This window comes from Ptychodera flava, chromosome 1 (genome assembly GCF_041260155.1).
Source record: "Ptychodera flava strain L36383 chromosome 1, AS_Pfla_20210202, whole genome shotgun sequence".
Classification (NCBI taxonomy): Eukaryota; Metazoa; Hemichordata; class Enteropneusta; family Ptychoderidae; genus Ptychodera; species Ptychodera flava.
Window position 1 is genome coordinate 2,625,631 of NC_091928.1, and position 20,972 is coordinate 2,646,602.

Consider the following 20,972-nt stretch of genomic DNA (forward strand, 5'->3'; position numbering starts at 1 on the left):
CTGATTTTTAAAACCTGGTAAATAAAGTTCTTCGTAGTCAGATATAACATTCTATTCTCCATTATGTAAAGATGAATGTCTCATTCATATTTAGACGAATATATCAACTTCTTGGTGTTTGGAAATAAGAGTGTTGCAATACTTTCCATCGGGGACTCCAATGATGAATTCACTCAGCTGTTCGCTCATGATACACAGCACTGTACTTCCATGGAGATCGTATCGCTGTTTTCAGCAATGACTTTGATCGTAAGTTTTCATTCGACCAAAGTGATGAAATAAATGCTGACAAGCACTAACTATGTACAGTCCGAGTTCACTTCACATTCTCACTATCGCTCGCACTTTCAAAGTGAGCATGTACACTTCAAGCCCTCACATTCGCTCTCGTAACTTTAGCCTCGCACTTGTCGATTTCCGGTACCCTTTATACCTTACGTCAGGAAGTCAGTCGTAAGGACGGTCGCATTTGCTGTTTGCATTTTAAATGAGAGTCTCAGACCCGGTCTCAAATTCACTCGCAAATGTACATCACAAAGCGAAATGGGAGTCTCAAGTTCAGTCGCAAACGTGATCGCACTTTGACTCTTCTATGAACTGAGAGTCTCAGAATCAGTCGCATTCCTTATCATTTGGGGTCGTCATGAATTGGAAGTAGCAATTATTGGACGATTCAAAGGTCGCAGAATTAGAGCAAGAATTACGGTCCACGAGGTTCCGATGGGACACTGAGACAGCTAGGACACTCTCGCCATATACTGAGTATAGAGTAACCCTACGAAACTTATAATGGCAGAGATATTTGGCCATCGAAATAGTTTGAGAGTAAAATTTAGCGTCTTTTTTACTTTGACAGTATTTACCGTCAAGGTTCGGGTAGAAACTACAAACAGATTCAAAGGTCGATTTAAGATGCAAATGACACTCGACTGGCTTGGAGTTACCTTCCCTCTCGGGTGATGTTATACATACTTCACATACGTGTCGGAAAAAAATTACTCCCATCTTCCGCATTTTAGTGACACATTTCACCATATTTCCCACGAAAAACATGAATATTTCTTTGAAATCGCCTGACTAAACCAAAATAGACTATTAATACCGTGCTTGACATTTAAACTTCGCAATGGCGCAGAGTAAGGGCGCAGTTTGGGCGGCGCAATATACCGGCGCAAAATGGGGGCGCAGTTTGAAATGCGCCGGCGCAGTTTGCAGGCGCACTTTGGTGATTTCAGACCGCTCACATAGCTCCCTCTTCTCCAGATTGGTGGGACGGCGGAGGATCAGTTAATGATTTCTCCTGCGGGATATCTGAGTGCACAGATTCCCGCTGCCATCTTTCCACCTCTCTAGTATCCTTGAGGCGTACGTCCTTGTACATACCAAGAGGCGGGATATTGAACTCGGCCGACTGTTTTGATCTACGAGGTTTTGACCACTTCATCTTTTTTGGATCTGGATGCGGGAGTTCCGCATCAATCCAAGTGCGATCGAAGTTGAGAAGGGTGTCGCTTTCCCTTCGAACATCCTCGATCCACCTCCCTTGCTTCCTACGGACTGCGATCTCATACTGACCCTTTATGGCATCCTTCGCCTGGAGAGTCCGGTCGGAGTCTGGCTCTGTTACGATAGCACCGGCTGAATCGATGAGGTCCTTGGCAATCCAGAGAACCCCATGACTACTTGCCTCGGTGATCTGGGTGGTAACATGCTGCCAGCGCTCCACAGGTGTCTGTTTCCATGCTCTCCTTGGTGACCCAGAGGATGAAGAGGATGCCATTTCTAAAGACAAACAATAGGTGACGAAAAAGAACATTCAATAGATTAGTCACAAGCCGGGCAGGTATAGAGAGAAATCTTCCGTGAATCCTGTGGAGTCACCCCAACACAGTGGCCATGGTACCATTCATAACAAATATCACATTGTATCATGAACTCACCGTGATAGGGTTTTCTACATAAACAATACACAGTTTGTAATTCATCGGAGACTCCTTCTTTACCCTTGCTATGCTTCTCAATGTTTTTCTTATAATTAAGAATCCATTTTGGAAGCTCTTTATTTCTACATAGCTTTAGTCTATCATGGTTAGCTGTAACAATGGCCCGCTGGAACGTTACCTTATACAAGTAAGGGGTCAATTTATTAACAATAATTCCCGGGCCTTTCCATGGATGACTAAGTTTCTGGCTTTTACCTTTTTCTATTGATGACTCGAGCAAACACAATCCCCCATATTGTAAGAATAAATGTTTACTCTCAAATCATAGTCCCTTTTCATTAATTCTTGGGTCACCTTTAATTTGGACCTGGCTACTTCATGCGCTAACTTAATAGCAGCTTGAAGCTCACTAACATAACTTTCATGGTCTTTGGCTGGCTCTGCTGTGATACCAAAGACAAGGTCGGAGGGTAAATTCACTTCACGACCCAACATGAGTTTGTTAGGAGTGTAGCCAGTATGGCGGTTTACACAGGCACGTAGGGCTCCTGCTATCTGAGAAAGATGCACATCCCAGTCCTTTTGAGACTTACTCACAAAACATCCATCAGCGAGCGATTTGCTCGTTCCACTTGCCCGTTAGCTGACGGTCTGTATGCTGTAGTTCGTGTTTTGTGAATGCGCAAAACTTCACAGATAGCAGAAAACAACCTACTTTCAAAATTGGGGCCCTGATCGGTACAAATCTCAAACGGACAACCAAAACGCGAAAAGAAGTTCTCTACAGCTGCATGAGCAGTTTCCTCAGCAGTCTGTGAGGGGAGTGGAATACACTCAACCCATTTCGTGAATTGGTCGACCATCATGAGTATATACTCATTGCCTTTTGATGTCTTAGGCAAAGGGCCAGAAAGTCCAAATGTACTCGCTCCATTGGAGTACCAGCATGATACTTTTTCAGCTGGTAACGAGCTTTACGCACAGGCTTTTTACTTTTAGCACATACTGAACAAGAAGCAATAAACTGGTGAATATCATTAGACATACCATACCAGAAATATTTTTCCTTGATTTTCAGTACTGTCCTAGTCATCCCCTGATGCCTGATGCCGGGATATCATGGTTTAATTCCATAATCTCAACCTGCATGGACTTAGGGACAACTAAGGTGCTTATAGTGTCATCATCCAGTTTTCTCCAAAGTATGTCACCTTCTAAAGTGAACACCTCCCTGTATCCAATAATACTTGGCAGCAGGAGAGGCTAAAGATAGATTGTGACTACTTGGCTCGGCCTTGGTACTAAGCCAGGAAATAAGAATTTCCAAATCAGGATCCCGAACCTGAGCTTTTGATATTTCCTCATTGCTATACCTGAGAAAAGCAATACCCTGTCCCTCACCACTATACCGAGTAACGACACAAACTCTCGCAGGTGCTTGATTACCAGGCACACTGATGAGGTCAATAGAGGGATAGAACTCTCCTGAGTCAGCAATTGACTTAATATCCTCAATCTCAGGATCATGATTAAATTCCTGGTCCTCCCATGGCCAAGTAGGAAACTGGTTCATAACACTAACAGTATTAACCTGTAACGAAGCCTTATGATGACCACCCTGGTAGGGAAATGAAACTAATGGCACCACATCATCAACATCGTCAATGAATCGAGCCCAGTTGTTGTGAGTTCGGGCACAATAATGACATCCCCCACAGGGAAGATCTTCCAATTTACTTCCAATGGAGAAACTAGGACAGATTTCACCTTGGCGCAAACGGGATAGAGCATCGGCATTAACATGCTTATTACCAGGCCGGTGCTCAACAGTCATGTTAAATTGGCTAAGTTCTTCCAGCCATCTCGCCAACTGGCCTTGGGGTTCCTTAAACCGTAATAACCATAACAAACTGCTATGGTCTGTTCTTACCGTAAAATGGTTCCCCAAGAGAAAATGCCTAAATTGACGAGTGAAGCGCAAAACTGCGAGCAACTCTTTCCTGGTAGTGCAATAACGCCTCTGCTCAGGAGTAAGAGCAAAACTACCGTAGGCAATTACTCTCTCCTTCCCGTCTTGAAGTTGTAGTAACTCTGCACCAATAGCAAAATCTGACGCGTCCGTGTCCAGGATGAAATGGTCGTGCTGATTGGGTAAAACCAGTACTGGTGCCGACAACAAAGCATCTTTCAAACATTCAAATGCTTGTTGTTGCGCATCTTCCCAAGTGAATGGTTTCTTCCCAGTGACAGCGTACAATGGGATAGCTGTCTTAGCGAAATCCTTAATAAAAGACCGGTGGTAGTTAGCAAAACCAACAAACCTTTCCACACCCTTCGTATTTTGAGGGATAGGCCAGTCTTTTACGGTACTCAAGGAATCCTTGTCCATCTCTAGCATGCCATCTTTAACGATCCGACCCAAGAATACAACTTCTTTTTGAAACAAAGCACATTTGCTAGGTTTCAGTTTTAGCTGATAGAGTCGCAATCGGTTAAAGACGGATCTGAGATTAATAAATGATTCTCAAAGGAAGTTCCGAGTACCAGGATATCATCAATGAAAGCTAAAACAATATCCCAAGTAAGGCCTCTCAGTACCAGATTCATAACCTGACAGAATGTAGCTGGAGCATTGCAAAGACCAAAGGGCATTCTATTGAACTCAAACAAACCGTATTTTGTAGTGAAGGCAGTTTTCTTCTGATCTTCTGTCTTTATTTTAATCTGCCAATACGCTGAGTTTGCGTCCAATTTAGAAAACCATGTTTTCTCTGCCAATGTATCCAGACATTCCTCGATTAAAGGCAGGGGATAGACATCTTTGGTGGTCTGATTATTCAAAGCTCTATAATCTACGCACCATCTGACACCACCGTCCCTCTTGCGCACAAGAACTGGTGCTGAGGCCCATTCAGAAATGGATGGCTGGATCACACCGGCATCTAACATCTTCTTTAGATGTGCTTCTTCCTCCTGGGCAAAGCACATCGGAGTTCGTCTCATTCGTTGTTTAATTGGACGAGCATCACCGGTGTTGATATTATGTTCCAACTCCGTGAAATTCCCCAGGTCAAATTCAGTTCTTGCAAACACATCTTCATACTCAACCAGAAATGACTTCAGTTGAGACTGCTGGTCTTCGTCAAGATGTTGAACGGACTGATCATACAGTTTCTGAAGATGTGTGGGAATTTCCTTTTCATCCATTTCCTTTGAGTCTTCTTGGATCGACGAATCATAATTGGAAATAGAAACTGCCCCTGCTTCAATTGCCTCAGCAATGACCTTACCCTTACGTAATGTGACAGGTTGGTCAGTGATGTTTACCATGCAGATCTTTGGCAAATGACTGCCAGAGTGAAGAGAGCTGGGTATCATCACTGGTAATGGCCCAACAGACTCCACTACATAATCAGACATTTGTTCATCGATCAAACACGGAAGTCTTACTGCTGAGTTAGGTGGGATCTGCACTTTTCTATTAAAGAGACTTTCGCCACTTTAGGGGGACCCTCCACCACATTGAACTGCAGAGGAATAATTTCATTCCCAATTGACAATTCATCATTAAGCAAATCTAAAATTGCCCCATTAGTTTTCAGAAAATTTATGCCAAGCAACATTTCATTACCAATGGGGGCAACATAGACTTGTTCCTTGAACAAATTGTTGCCCAATTCAATGTCAACCGGTCCGGCCAAAAAACCACTCATCTTCAATTTCCTTCCGGCAGTTTGAAAAGAGACAGGTTTAATGGTAGATGGTTTAACACGAAATTGCTCATACAATTTGTCTGAAATGAGCGTGACCTCCGAAGCAGTGTCAATTATAGCCTGAACACAATGGCCATTAATTATCAATGGAACACTGTACATATTTCCAGACCGCAATTGACATATTGTCAACTCCTCAATTTCTTGAGAGTCATCAATTTCCTGCTCAGGAGTCACTTTCGAGTTACCAGCTCCTACTACCCCTAAAACACAACAATCCTTCTCATTTTGAATAAGAGGAACTGAAGGGTTCTGAAAGATAGATGGATGGGCACTCAAAAACTCCTGATTACCTTTTCTGTTATCAACATCATTTGCTCCTAAAATACCACACTCCTCCTTTGCGTTAGGATGAAGCATAGAACTCTGAGGAATCAAAGGGTTGATAACCGGACCAGAAGATTGTTGGCCTTCCACTGATGGGGTCAACGACTGGTCTAGGAGGTTGACCCCTGCATGTTTGTTGGACTGGCAAAGCTCTCTGGAGACTTTTGTTGAGGCAAGCCTTCCCTGGGCACAGAGGACAATGGACAGTCCTTCTTAAAATGCCCTGGTTTACCACAACGGTAACACGCATTAGAATTTGGAGATGGTGACCTGGAACGCGATTGAATAGCAGGCCGATTTCTGATCATTGTAAAATGTTCTAAATTAACGGCCATCCTATCAATACGCGAACCAAGGTCAGCTACATATTTTCCAATGCTTTCCATTTGTGAACCAAAGTTCAACAAATGTTTTTCTATTCGTGTTACCCGTTGTTCAAGGTCTTCGGTCTTCTTATCATCTTTCCTTGAAGACGGGGAAATAGCTTGTCTCCTCGGCGGTGGGGGTGAATAGTGAGATCTCTGCCTGGATTCTGCGTTGATTGTTGTTGCTTGTACCAGATGTTCTTCCTCCTCCGCGTCGGTGTTAACAAATCGGACCTTCGGGCGAACAGCAGTTTCCTTCTGACGGGATAATGCTCTGGCCTTGTTGTTATACTGGCAAAACTTCACCCGATTGATGGCCTCTTGCATGGAGGATGGATTGGTATTGGCGGCAAAATTACCAGCCTCTTCATCAATACAGCCCTGGCAGAATCTAAACACCGCTTGCTTGATCATGAAAGAATCCGAAACCTTACCATAGGCATTTGTTGCCAAGGACAGAATCCGATCTGCCCACTGCTCCAAACTCTCATCAGGTTTTTGACACTGATGAGGGAAGCTAAGTTGGGCAGTTTCCGGTAGTTCTTTGAAACCGAAACGATTATCCATCCTTGACAGCAACTCCAAGTAGTCGATGTTTGGCTCCAATTCCATGATCGTATAGTAGTAGTCCCCAGCTTCGCCATCCAAACACCAGCAGAGCTGATCACGCTTTTCATCCATAGTCCAACCTAGAGAATTGGCATACCGGGTGTATCTCATTAGAAAAGCTTTCCAATTTCCTACACCCTTGTAAACCATATTTTTCGGTTGAAAACGTTGGATGGTTTGCACATCAGTCTCCTGGCGTGATCGCAAACGAAACTGACTTCTCGCCGGAATGGTAGTCCCTTGCTGGCGTATGTTACTACGACAGAGGGATACGCTTCACGTGAGAAGTATGGAGAGTTACCTGCTGTCTCCTCAGGGATCTGTTCTGGATGTGCCGGCAATGACATGAATGTTGGAGTTGACGAGTCCATTGGCATAAATGAACTCTTCTGTGCATGGGCAGTAGTTGGCTGTCCACCCACACTTGTCATTGGCTGTTGCATTGGCATCATCGGCATATAAGGATACATACCCTGAAAAGGTGCAGGCATGTATGGAGCCCATGGCTGTTGACCTGACATTGGCTGAGGAAATTGTGACATAGGCCACGCTGTACTAGTCTGATATGGATAACTTACCTGTTGACCAGAATGTGGCATAGATGGTAGGGCTCCATACGGATACCCACCCATCGATGTCAACTGCTGGGGAACAGAGGTAGTCATCGGAAGACTAGCTTGCCCCACAGACATTGAAGTCTGAGCCTGTGGCGGAAAGAAACCACTTGATGTCAACTGTGAAGACACTGTGGCGGACGTAGTATAAATTGGTGTTGTTGTTGTCACCAATACTGACGTCGTATGCACCACAGTTCTCGTTACCACAGACGGTATACTCATACTAACTACAGCATCTCCCACCGGAGGTAGGACCATTTGTATACGTCCATCCATGCAAGGGTGGTAGCTGAGTATCTGGTTTAATACCAGCCCCAGGTTGTTTTGGGCGAGTAGCCTCATGTTCAGTGATAACATCAGTAACATGATCAATAAGCTGTTTCATTCCGTCTTCAGGTTCTGTTACAGGCAAACTTTCCTTTTTCATATCAGGTACAGTCTCCTCATGCACGTCACATAACCAGGTTCAGTGTCAAGTGGAGTTGTTACTGTCCCTGGTTTTTCAAGGGAAACTTCTCCCAAAGGAGTAGTAATTACCCCACCAGATGACAACACTGAAGCACCAGTAGCTGCAGGCGTAAAGTCTATTCTCTGCATAAAATCGCTAGAGACCTGAATGCGAGGAAGCCGGCGAAGATCTTCAAATTCAAGATTCCCCAACGCCTCCCTTAACAGTAAAATAGACTCCGCCGTTTTTCTTCCAATGCCATCAATGGTCATAAGCTCATCAACATCACATTCATTGATGTATACTTTCTCCATTTTTGAACGACTAATTTAAACAAGTCAATTATTCTTTAACTTGAGAAAACTAGTGTTTTAGAAAATAAATTGTATAATTTAAACAAGTCCCAGAAATTATCTCTGAAAACCTGGATAAATTATGAGTATAATTTAAACAAGTCTTAGAAACCACCTCTGAAAACCTGAGTAAACTAACAAGTAAGGGGAATTTGTTTTATCACGGGGCTAATTAAATAATCCCAGGCGTATTTGTTTCAATGAAAAAACTTTCGCCCAAGACAAATTTTCAAAAAATCCCGTCTTGTCTAAAAATATAGGCTCATAAAAAATGAACAAGCCTGACAAGACAAGAAATAACTATATACAAAAAACTATCAACCCACTAGATAACTTTGACACTGGAATTTGTCAACACGTGGTACGGAGAATTTTCTCACTACAAAGAATGAATAAATTACCGCACAGGTGGCACAGAAAATTCAACAGTGCGACAAAAACTACAAAGTCTCCGAGGAGTTCACTCACACAAACCGCACTCGAAAACAGTGAGTCTTGTACTTACCTTTCCCCTCTATTTTAATTGAAAAATGAAATCCCGGTGCAAGTACGAAGGAGTCGCAGCGCCAGTATTGTATTTCCCGGTACAATGTAGACTCAACTGTGACGCACTCAAGCACACATGGCACACACACAATATAAATATCAAGCTTGTGCTTACCAATAACAGTATTAGTCGGCTCAAGTCGATATATCGATGCTCCACGCTGCAGAGCTGTAGCAAACGGTAGATTGCCTGCTAATGTGGCTCCGAAGCGTTGCAGAGCTGTTTGGATCCTTCGGATAAAACACAAAGAGAAGTCTCCAGTAGTTCCACACGGGAGAGTAGAGTAAAGACGTCTCTGTATCAGGTTCCGGGATCCGTAGGTGTGCACACCCGCCAACTGCTGGTATGTCTTTTATACTCCTAGCCAGGTCAGGTGACAAATACCAACCAATCCACAGATGACATCCTGGACGGCTTCCACCGTTGAGGTCTCCAGCACAGATAATTGCCCAAATACTACATTGGTGTAGGTGCAACTCGTGATTGTGAGCGTGTTGTCTCCAGTGTCGCACCTCCCGCAGATCTTCTTCGTCACAATGTAGTTGGTAATATCACTCCCCAGTCGCAAACATCTCATTCAACAACACCAGAACCAATCCCGTCGAATACTCCTCGGTCTGATCCTCTACCGCCGTCTTCCGCGGTAAACCAGAGCCCAGCGAAATTCTCACAATCGACAGCGCGTTCGCCTACCGTTCCAACTCCCAGTACTCCGAACGCGTACGCTAACCGGTATCAGAGTCGTCCAGATGAATCGCGTCGTAGCAGCGTTGATGAAGCTGATAGTCGGACGAGTTCTACATATCGCCGGACACAGTCTCGCATATCGGGTCCGCATCGTCCACGATTCATAAGAGATGACGGTCGTAACGTGAACTGTAATGTCCTTGTATTAGGTGACTCAATTACTAAGTACATCAACACGAGTTTGTTATATAAGAATAAGCGTTCTGTAAAGCTTAGAGCTTCAAATATTGATGAAGCTTTTTCAAGTTTGAGAAATGTCAATAATATTGATGCAGAGATTGTAATCTTGCATATAGGGTCGAATGATGTTGGTTACTTACGTGATGATGTAATAATTGATGGAATAATTTCACTGTGTAATGAAGTTAAATATGTCTGTCCTAAAGCAATGATTGTTGTGTCGGGTATCTTACCTTTCCATGGTGAATACTCCATTCTAAATAATCAAATCCAGTATATTAATGAGAAGGTTAAGAATGCATGTTCTGACATAAATGTCTTTGTAGATCATTATAGACTGGGTAACAATAGTTACCTGTATCACAGTGACGGAATTCATATAAATTCATGTGGCACAAGTTTATTGGTGAGTGATATTAAATGGGGTGTCAGAGCAACAAAGAGAAGCGATGTAACCACTCATTCTCGTACATATAGATCCCCGTCAAATTTTAGACGGGTGGATAGTAGAGATTCTTTCCAAGGAAATAGGCCCTACAATAGAAGGCCATACTATAATTATGGCCATGGTTTATACGCTAGATATGATCAGGGTGATCGCAACCAGTTTACTTTTAGATTGTGACCAGCACATCAGATATGTTAATGCAAGTTACCTGTATCACAGTGACGGAATTCATATAAATTCAGGTGGCACAGGTTTTTTTGATGAGTGATATTTAATGGGGTGACAGAGCATCAAAGAGAAGCATTGTTTCCTTTCATGTTGTTTGTTTTTAATGTCCTGGGACTGTCTGGATACAGCCACTAATGGCTACAATATTACACAGTGCTCCAAAAGAGTTGTTGTGTGTCCATTAACTTTTGTCAACCTAGTGCTAAATTTAGCACACCTGTTATTCTGGCTACTTTTTTCTATTCCTATTTGTAGTCAGCTGTTCATAAAGTTTTCCTTCAATTTATCCAGTTCTGTTATTCAGCTTTTACACTGACATGTGTTTTGCCTCGCAGACACAGAGTACTGCTGTTTTAAGAAGGAATTTTAAGCGTTCTTTTTTACGTGTTGGAAGTTGGAACATCCAAGGTGGTTTATCAAAAAAATGTGGTGATGAAGATTTTCTATCAATTGTTAACCAATTTGATATAATGTGTATTCAAGATACCTGGCTTTCGAAGTCAAACACTGTTGCTTTTGATAGTTATAGTTATTTTAGATCTGATAGAAATTTACAACATAAACGTAGTAAACGTGCTGCTGGGGGATCTGTTGTTGTATTTAAGTCATGCTTTAAGTCAGGTATCCATAAGATGAATTCAAAAATTTCTGACTTGCTCTGGGTAAAACTTGATAAGGATTTTTTCTCATTCAGTAGTGATGTTTTTATGTGTTGTGTATATTTGCCTCCACAAGGCTCTGTAATGCATGTAAATAATGATTATTTTGAAGCTCTACATTCTGAGATTCTTGAATTTTCGAGTTTGGGAGACATAATTTTAGTAGGAGACTTTAATGCTAGGACAGGTAATTTGCAAGATTATATTCAACATGATGACATAAATCACTGTCCTACACCTAATGATTATATTCCTGACTCCGTACATCATAGAATTTCAATGGATAATGGTAATTGTAGTATCAATCCCTTTGGGAGACAACTTATTGATCTTTGCATTCAAAACGGCTTACAGATTTTAAATGGTAGAACTGCAGGGGATCTTTATGGAAAACCAACTTGTTACAAGGGAAATGGATTTAGTACAGTAGATTATGGTATTGTTGCAAAGAATTTAGTGGACCGGATAGATTATTTCAAAGTATATGCTTTTACACATTTCTCTGATCATTGTCCAATAGGTTTTTCTATGAATATAAATAATATTGTGAAGCGGTCAGTTGATGTAGAGTGTAAACCATGTCCAAGTAAATATTTGTGGAATGATAATGCTAAACAAGATTTCTTAAATACTCTGCAAAGTTCATCAATTCAAGAAGACTTTAGAAATTTTAATATTGACTGTCAAAGTTCCCATTCTTGTGATGATATTGTAAAGTATTTGAAGGTATTATTCACAAAGTTTCAGACCGCTGTTTACGTAAGGTTACGCCGAAATTGAAAAAGAAGAAATCAAAACGTGTTTTTCAGCCTTGGTTTGATAAGTCTTTTTTTCACTTCGTAAAGATCTGAAAGATTGCTGTAAACTGTTGAATCGCTACCCAAATGATCCACATATTAGAGGGAGATGTTTCACTCTGAAAAGAGATTACAAAAAATTGTTAAAATATAAACGGTCTTCTTTCAGAGAGAGTCAATTGAGGAAGTTAGAAAAGGTTTATTCCGAAGACCGTAATGATTACTGGAAATTGTGGAAGGATATTTCAGGCAGTCATGTCAGTAAGAAAGTAGACTCGTCTATTTCTCCTAGTGAATGGTTTTCTCACTTTAAGCAGTTGGGTAATTTTTCTTGTGAAGAAACTGATGTTTCTAAACGTATTCTTTCTGAATTAACAAAAATGGAAGCGGCCAATGAATATGATGTGTGTTTTATTCTTAATTCCTCATTTACAGTATCAGAAATTTTAAAAGCTTTGCGTAAATTAAAATCGGGGAAATCCCCAGGTGTCGATGGTATTTTGAACGAAATGCTAAAATATGGTGGTTCTTCCATACTTACTCCATTGTGTTCATTATTCAATGTCATCCTCAGATCAGGAACGTTTCCAAATGCTTGGAAAAAAGCATATTTGGTCCCTGTGTTCAAATCAGGTGATACATGTGATCCGTCAAATTACAGAGGGATTTCTATAAATAGTTGCCTTGCAAAACTGTTTACCTCTGTGTGAGGTATGTAAAGGTGCCGGAAATCGACAAGTGCGGGGCCAAAGTGAGGGCCAGCACAATCAAAGTGCGAGCGAATGTGAGGGCTTGAAGTGAGGGCTCTCACAATCGAAGTGCGAGCAAATGTGAGGGCTTGAAGTGAGGGCTCTCACAATCGAAGTGCGAGCGAATGTGAGGGCTTGAAGTGAGGGGCGCCTTGAACCGATCAAATTCGGGCTCAGACATACGAAAAATGAGAGTCAAAGTCGTTTTCAACGTTGAATAAAAACTTACTATCTCCAGAACAAGGTCGCGGCGCGGCACAGCTCTGTGAACAGTTGAACGGCTGAGCGCGGAACGAGTACACAATGACCTGCGTACAGATCATGACCCATTACATCACTTCCGTCTTTTTCGTTAACCTTTTCGTGTTTGTTAGTCATTGCATTTCAAATATCACAGATATCCTTTTTATTATAAATACATGCAACTCAAGCGAGCGATACTTCTTCTGGTACCATTGTAAGCTTACGACTGTAGCGTGACTGATAAATGTGACTTCAGTTAAACCAGTTCACGACCTGGGCACGTGAACTCTGATACTGATCCGACATGACGTCGTATGCGGAGTTTTTGCCGGAGAATTTTCGAAGAAAGAGGAAACTTTTTTGAAGAAATTTTAGAGTGGCTTGTTGTTCACCAGATAAAGTAAGATCATGGGAAAATGTATTTTTGGAGACTTGTCTGGTTTTCTATGATTGATTTTTTGAGGATAAAAAAAATTCAATAGCTACTAAAACTGAGAAATCAGACAACAGCAAATGACAAATTCTTTTTTACGTTTGTACTGACAGTATGCTTTTTATTTTCTCTGTACACAAAGTTTGATAATCATTTCAAAAGATCAATTTCATCAGAATATCAGGGGTCATGAATGCTTGTAACCTTTACATTTTGTTAACAATGATGGATATTTTACCTCAATAAAGAATGCCATTTTGGTCAACGAGCCCTTGAATGTTGTTCACTGAATCAATCCCATGGTCAATTATATTGTCACAGAAATCATAGCTATCTCTGTGTAGTCAGCGATTGACCAGTCATTAGATAGAAATTTGACTGTCTCCTTTGTTTCATACTATATAATCAGAAAGCTCTGCGACCTGAATTGCATCACATTCATACGTTGATTGTCTGTAGCGGAAATGATCGTGCCGTCTGGCTCTGAAACTTTTAAGGGACTGGACGTAAATTAGCAGGGGGGGAGGGCCGGGGGGATTTCGTAAGAGAGTGACCAAAAATTTATGACCCTCCCCCAAAGCAAGGCTGAAAAATTTATGACCCTCCCCCAAAGCAAGGCTGAAAAATTTGTGACCCTCCCCCAGTTTCAAAAAAATAGAATATTACAAATTGATCGAATCTTCAACGGTGGGGATTTACAACACAGGGCAATATAGATGGATACCAGCAAGGGACGTCTGCAATTTTTTTATTTGCTTCTGCTTGTGACAAGAACAAGTCTAGATATGGATGTCAGCCTTACCTAAGAATACTTTCAATGACATGGTGTCAGTCCCATTTGACCAGCATGGGTAAAACTAATCTTGTAGGAATAATCTCGATAATTCTATGCTACAGATTTTTCAGTACTTTTAATAAAAGGGAAACCCCTGATTTCTCTGCCTACACAATATGCATTTTGATTGTTATGATAATGGTTTAATATACTGTTTAACTCTTACACTGTTAAACCTTTTTAACCCTTTCACCACCATGGTTTGGCCCAATCCCATCGTTATCAATGGTGAGTGTGGACCTGTTTACAGGGAATTGGGGGGGGGGGGGTGAACAGGTTAACTTAGTAAACCAATCACCAGATAATGGAGTACTGGTATTCTTGTTTCCAGTGTGGTATGGGTGGATTGTTCTTGGGAACACCATAGGATAAACTCTATGATTAAATTAATTCATTGTTTGATTTTCTGCAAAAGTTTGATGAAATGCTCTATTTTCCACTTTGTCAGCACACTTGTAAATGTGGAACAAACCACAAAAAACAGTTTAAGACTTCACTGGACACAAACAAATGAAACCACTGCTCAAGTGTCATCAAGCTAGGCTGACAAACTGAATCAATACAGAGCATATCATGCTAAAGTACAGCAGCTAATACTGAAAAATTCTGAAATCTTATGAATTTATATAACTCTGAACTGCAAAGTAAACAACAAAACCAATATCTTGTCCATACTCCATTGTTTCAAATTACAGTGACTGACAGGCAAAACTAACAAAACAGCAAACATTGAATTTAGTCATTTTCATTGGCCATTAAAGGGACAAAGTCACTCATTTTTGACAAAATTTTGGTCATTTCTCACAGCTCAACTCATATGCATGCATGGATATAACATGTGGTCACTTAATAATTTAATTTAAGGTATGTACCAAAAATTTTCACAGTAAATTTCACATGTTAATGTGCCTTATAAAAAGTGAGAATTGAATTGCAATAACCAGAGAGTGAGCATATTTCAGTGAGAATAATCTATCAAAAGAAATTTAAATGGCAAAATAATGTCAATAATGAGCAACTTTGTCCCTTTAACTTGGTACATATCTAGTAGAGATTCTTTTAATTCAAGTGTCAAGCAGCATGGCCATTGCACTGGTGGCAATGAATATTTTTATAATTGGTGCATTGACAAGATAGTACTGTAAAATGTTGGCAAAACTAGCTTTGTCCAAAGTATCATAATATTAGCCATTTCTGAACAGGGATGTAAGATTACACCACCATGTGAACTCACAAATATTTCCAATATGAAAGTGCAGTCCTCTGCTGAGTGCCGAATCATGTACCGGTATGTTGTTCACCATGGAGGTAGACACCATGCAGCATAGCATTATGTGAAAAAGTTAAAGTCTTGGTACTAGATGACCACTAAACAAGATTGACAGTCCGCTTGTTTCAAAGCTATTTAAAAACTTTCTTCTGGGCCTATTTCACATCATATTTGACCCTCTGCACTTGACCTGCAAGCTTGGTACGTACATGTATTCTGGAAAATGACAGTAATTTCAACGTCATTTTAAGTCAGAGATTCGTCATGTAAGTCATTAATTTCACTCTATTATTTCTGTCCGTTCTTCCTGACTGTCAAAATTGATTGAGGTCTAAGTATTGAAAGTACTTAATTAAATGATGATTTTCACAAATATTTTTCACTTACGACTTTACTAAATTGTCACTACTTCCAAGTGTGACTGTGAACATCATTCTAAAGATATTCAAATACCTTCAACGCATACAAGTTTGTTTACAAGTTTCGCGCTGTAAGCTTACATGTACCAAGAAGTTCTCTGGACGTACACTGTACATTTTAGCCTATCATTTTCAGGAAATAAAGGTCTGTACTTTTAAATGATTGACTTATTGGCTTATGAAAAATATATTAAGGATCAGAAGGATGTTGATATTGCAATTCACAAGTCTCGATGTTGTTTTCCCAAGCAGGAGCGTATCAGTATCACCATGGAACTACCTAGCTCCGCATGGCAGGGCTGTGAGTTACCAGCGCGCGTTATACGGCCTCCTACCACAGGCCGTATAACGCTGGTAACACACAGCCCTGCCATGCAAAGCTAGGAGCTACCACACTCGTTTGGTCACAGGCTCTAGAGTCAATGCAGGCGAACCGCTAGCCACCACTGATAGAATAAAAATCATTGTATTGTATTGTATCAGTGGCGGCTAGCGGTTCGCCTGCATTGACTCTAGAGCCGGGGCCCAGACACTTCGCACCAAAACCAGTTCGCCCCACACAACTTCGTCCCAAAACCATTTCGTACCAAAACCACCTCGTCCCAAGTACTACTTCGCCCAACCCCACTTCGCCCCAAGTACCACATCGTACTAAAACCACTTCGACCAAAGTATCAAAAGTATCAAAGTATAGTACCGTCAACTCGTCCTGAAACAACGATGTTACGACGTATAATAAGGTTGTTTTTACCTACAACTTGGAAGCATTAATGTGTTAGGACATTTTGGCTACCAAAAACCATTTATTGTTGCATCATGGTTGCATGAAACCATAAGCGCTAGAATAAGAAAATAGAAACACGCAAATGCTACAACTCAGGTGCCTTGCGCGGAATTGCACGATGTCAATTTCGCGAAATGCGTACACTTTCAAGATTTCAGTCCCAGGATGACAGAAAGGTGGTTATTTTCAGCTTTACCAGTTAGCGATAAGTTTCAGGCAAAGTGGTTTGGGGACATGACTTTTGGGGCGAAGTGGTTTTGGTACGAGGTTGTTTTGGTGCGAAGTGGTTTTGGTGCGAAATGGTATGGGACGAGATGGTATGGTGCGAAGTGGTTTTGGTGCGAAGTGTCTGTGCCCTACGCTAGGAGGATACAGTATGTGTACCGCCGTCGCTACGCAAATACTATTTACCCCAAAGAGCTCTCTCGAGCTCTCTCTACCGGGTGCATAGGCCTTCGCGTTGCGACTGTGGTCGCACCTGTGTGATGAGTATGCCGTTGTTGGAGGCAATCAAAGCAGCCAATAGCTGAATACTCTTACCATTCTCGTAGGGCTTAGACTACTACACCAAGTCAATGGCATATATCATGTAAAGTAGGCAGTAAATATGTGCCCTTTAACTTTGGCTTTGAACTGCACATGTGGAATTTTATGATTCAACAGACTGTCAAATAATTCTAATAATGAATGTCCAAATCCGGGCTCATAATGGAATACAGCACACTTGTACTCCATTAAGAGTGATTGTGATAAGTAATGCTCTTCAAATGTTTTCTTTTATATTAATGCACATGCATGTGCCTGCTATTTTTTCTAAGGAATTATAATTTAATATTTATCAAAATATCAGTGAAATTCATAATTTTGGAATGTATCACATTGACAATTGAGGGAATACTGGAAACACAATGTGACACTGATCTCCATAACAATGATATATGGTCATGTACAATGTATTGAGCAGTTCAATCTCTACATGGGGAGGAAATATGGGAAAGTACAATGTATGTTTAAAATGTGTTCCTGGTACAGATATAGAACTACATGTGTGCATGACCCCATTATTCACTGGATTTTATAACATTCCTGATAGCCCTGTTTAGTCAGAGAACTGAAAATACCTGTACATGTGCTCATTGCACTCATATCAAATCCAGTTTTACAAAATGTACTCTTGTTTTGCAGTAGACAATGAGACGTTTTGGTCATAACTTGCCCTGTTTGTGGGGAAAGGTCAACAGAAAGGCTATGCCTATTCAAGCAATAATTTAAGCAAACAATTCAAAGTATGGTCATGGATTGAATGCTATAGTGTGAAATTATGGTGTTTTAACATTGACAATACTTTGTCAATTTTTGTGCCTCGTTTCTTTGCATTTTAAACATATCACAGAAAGCAGCCTAGATAAAAGAGGATAGACTGATCCTGATTTGACACAGAAGTGGCAAACACTATTTCATGACCAATCAAGTCTCCATATTCTGAAATGACATTGGGATTTCACCATATTTAATCAAGTTCAATCTAAATACGTGATCAACATGGCTGATTCACTGTATAAATTACCCACATTAAATTTCAACAAATGTCATATATCCTGCCTTCACAACACAAATGAACACTATCCATTCCAAAGATAGTATCCACGTGGTAAAGCCAATATAAACTTGAAAAATGCCACAAGTAGCCATACCAATCAGATGACTGTACCTAAATATTTAAGTATACTAAAATAACTTTTCTGGAATCAAAATTATTAATTATCACACCAAAGCTTACTCTTAATTTCAAACAATAGTATCTCTAAAAACTAAAATTCATGTACCTATAAAGTGACTGATGCAGGATGGAGCTTGGCCTTAAGCTTTAAAGGGAAGTGGCTTATGAAAGAGAGGGAACTTTTGTTGATCAACAAAAAGTGGAATGAGAAATAATATTGTCAAATAGTTATAGGTTCAAGATTGACTACATCAGTGGAACAATGTAAGATATTGTGGTAATATCCAGCAGTGTTTTTGTTAAGGGCGGTACCTAGGTAAATGTTACCGGGGTTCCCCGGTCATTTTACCAGGGTTAGCCTTGGTATATCAGTGCAGTCATACTAGCGGACAACAGAAATTTTACCAGGGTTCCCGATATTCCCGAATCTTAGCAAAAATACTGTCCAATGTTTATTAACGAAACACACTAAATGTACACTGGGCAGCCAGAGTGCCACGGGTTAGCTGAGGAACAATAGATTGGATTTGCTACAAACTTAATGGCGATAAGAATAGCAACAAGAGAGGCAATCCTATTTAAGATAATGGTGGGGAAGAGATACACAGAGAGTTGGGAATGAGCACTTAATAGAAAGTAACAGGCAGTGTGCGAGTGATGTCATGTGAGCATAATTGTCTATACAAACAATTTTGCTTTCTACCTTAAGTGCACCGGCAACAAGCCCAAAAATTTGTGACCCTCCCCCTTAGAGGAGCTCAAAAAATTGTGACCCTCCCCCAAACAGAGGCTCAAAAATTTGTGACCCTCCCCCAAATCCCCCCGGCCCTCCCCCCCTGCTAATTTACGTCCAGTCCCTAAGCCAACAACTTGATGATTAGAACAAGCAATCTATCGGCGAGCAACACATCGCGACCGAATCACTTGCTGTAAAACGAATATGCATCACCGTCCTATGCATGCATCGTGAATCAGCCTTGAGATAAACATAAACTCTGTGACAGGCATGTAGGATGCCAAAGACATTTTGTGCATTTACGTTTACAACAACCTAGATATCGACTTAGTCGATCGTAAGAAAGGTGGTGTTGAAACGGCTATTGACAAAGGTTGAGACGACCCAAACTAGCCAAAATTAGCCAAACCACCATAAACCACCATAAACGACCCATATCATCAAGTAAACGACCTAAAATAAGCACAGGGATGAAATATGTCTCAGATTTCTGGAGAAACCGCCCCAAAAACGGCGAAAACCAGCCGGCATTTTCGATCATTGCAAATTCCTATACATGCCATCAACGAGTTAAGGGGTTCGGTTTGTTTCTTCAATAGAGGGCGCTGTGCAAGATTGTTACTGCTTTTACAACGTAAAGTGTAGCACAGGGAATTTCCCCGTTGTCGTGTTTAGTGGCTTACCAAGGAATGAGATCAAAGTTTTTAGTTTATTACATTTTTACAGCTCATTCACATTTTTTTTGATACCAACATTAATTTATTTGAATAAATTCTACAAACCAAATATTAAGATAACATGTGCCGTGGCCCTGGTTCCATACATGTACATACACATTTCCCCACCTGCACATTATTGGCCGGTGAATGAGAGTCTGGAGACCACATGTTTTCGAAAATTCGTCAATTATGCCCCACTAGCACTGCACTGCACAAAGTTTGAAAAAGCGCCCTCCTTCGGTGAGCCCAGTTACGATGCTGAAGTTATTTTCGTTTTCAGTTGTGTCATCGAAATGAGCCCCACAACTTGGTAATTGATAGTACCAACAACATGGCTGCCCGCAATTCTGTCGACGGTTTCTCCAGAAGGTGGAGTTTTATTGTATCCCTGAATACCTAGAATGTTTGTTTTAGGTCGTTTACTTGATGATATGGGTCGTTTTTGGTGGTTTATGCTGGTTTGGCTAATTTTGGCTAGTTTGGGTAGTCTCAACCTTTGTCAATAGCCGTGTTGAAACATATTTCAACTGAACGCAGTGGCTATTTCCCAGTAAAATACGTAACATTCGCTCTCTCTCTCTCTCTCTCTCTCTCTCTCTTGTGTCAATATCGGGTGTGGTCGAAATGATCATTGCAGTTTAATCTTGAAATTGGTCAAACGTCATAACTAGACACTTAATTAATTATTGTCATGGTCTGGAGCAAGTTATCAGCTTGTATAAAAGTCGGAAGTTTTTGCTTCCGAAGGGGCGCACGCGTAAAATACTGAACGTGTAACTAAAACTCACCGTTGAAAATTTTCAGACATTCAAAATTAAGCCGGTTGTACTGTCAACAATAAATAAGACAGAGCATTACTGCCGACCTCAAAGACTCCGCGTATTTTTTCAACCTTACCAATGCAGCAGTGGCGAGAGTATGAGTCTAAAAATATTACATCACGGTATTTTCGGCTTGAACATGCCATTGACCCGATGAACACGTTATAATTCGGACACCTGATCAGAACCCTGACGCTACCCT

General features: G+C 40.9%; 1 protein-coding gene across 1 annotated transcript; it reads right to left on the reverse strand.

Annotated features, from left to right (window-relative positions):
• Positions 1–1,240: 1,240 nt before the first annotated feature.
• Positions 1,241–9,332, reverse strand: LOC139148937 (uncharacterized). Its single transcript, XM_070720434.1, has 2 exons — positions 9,097–9,332; positions 1,241–1,782 (listed from the first exon to the last, which is right to left on the reverse strand). The coding sequence occupies exon 2, from the start codon at positions 1,778–1,780 to the stop codon at positions 1,241–1,243; it is 540 nt and encodes a 179-aa protein (XP_070576535.1). The 5' UTR covers positions 1,781–1,782; positions 9,097–9,332.
• Positions 9,333–20,972: the final 11,640 nt, after the last annotated feature.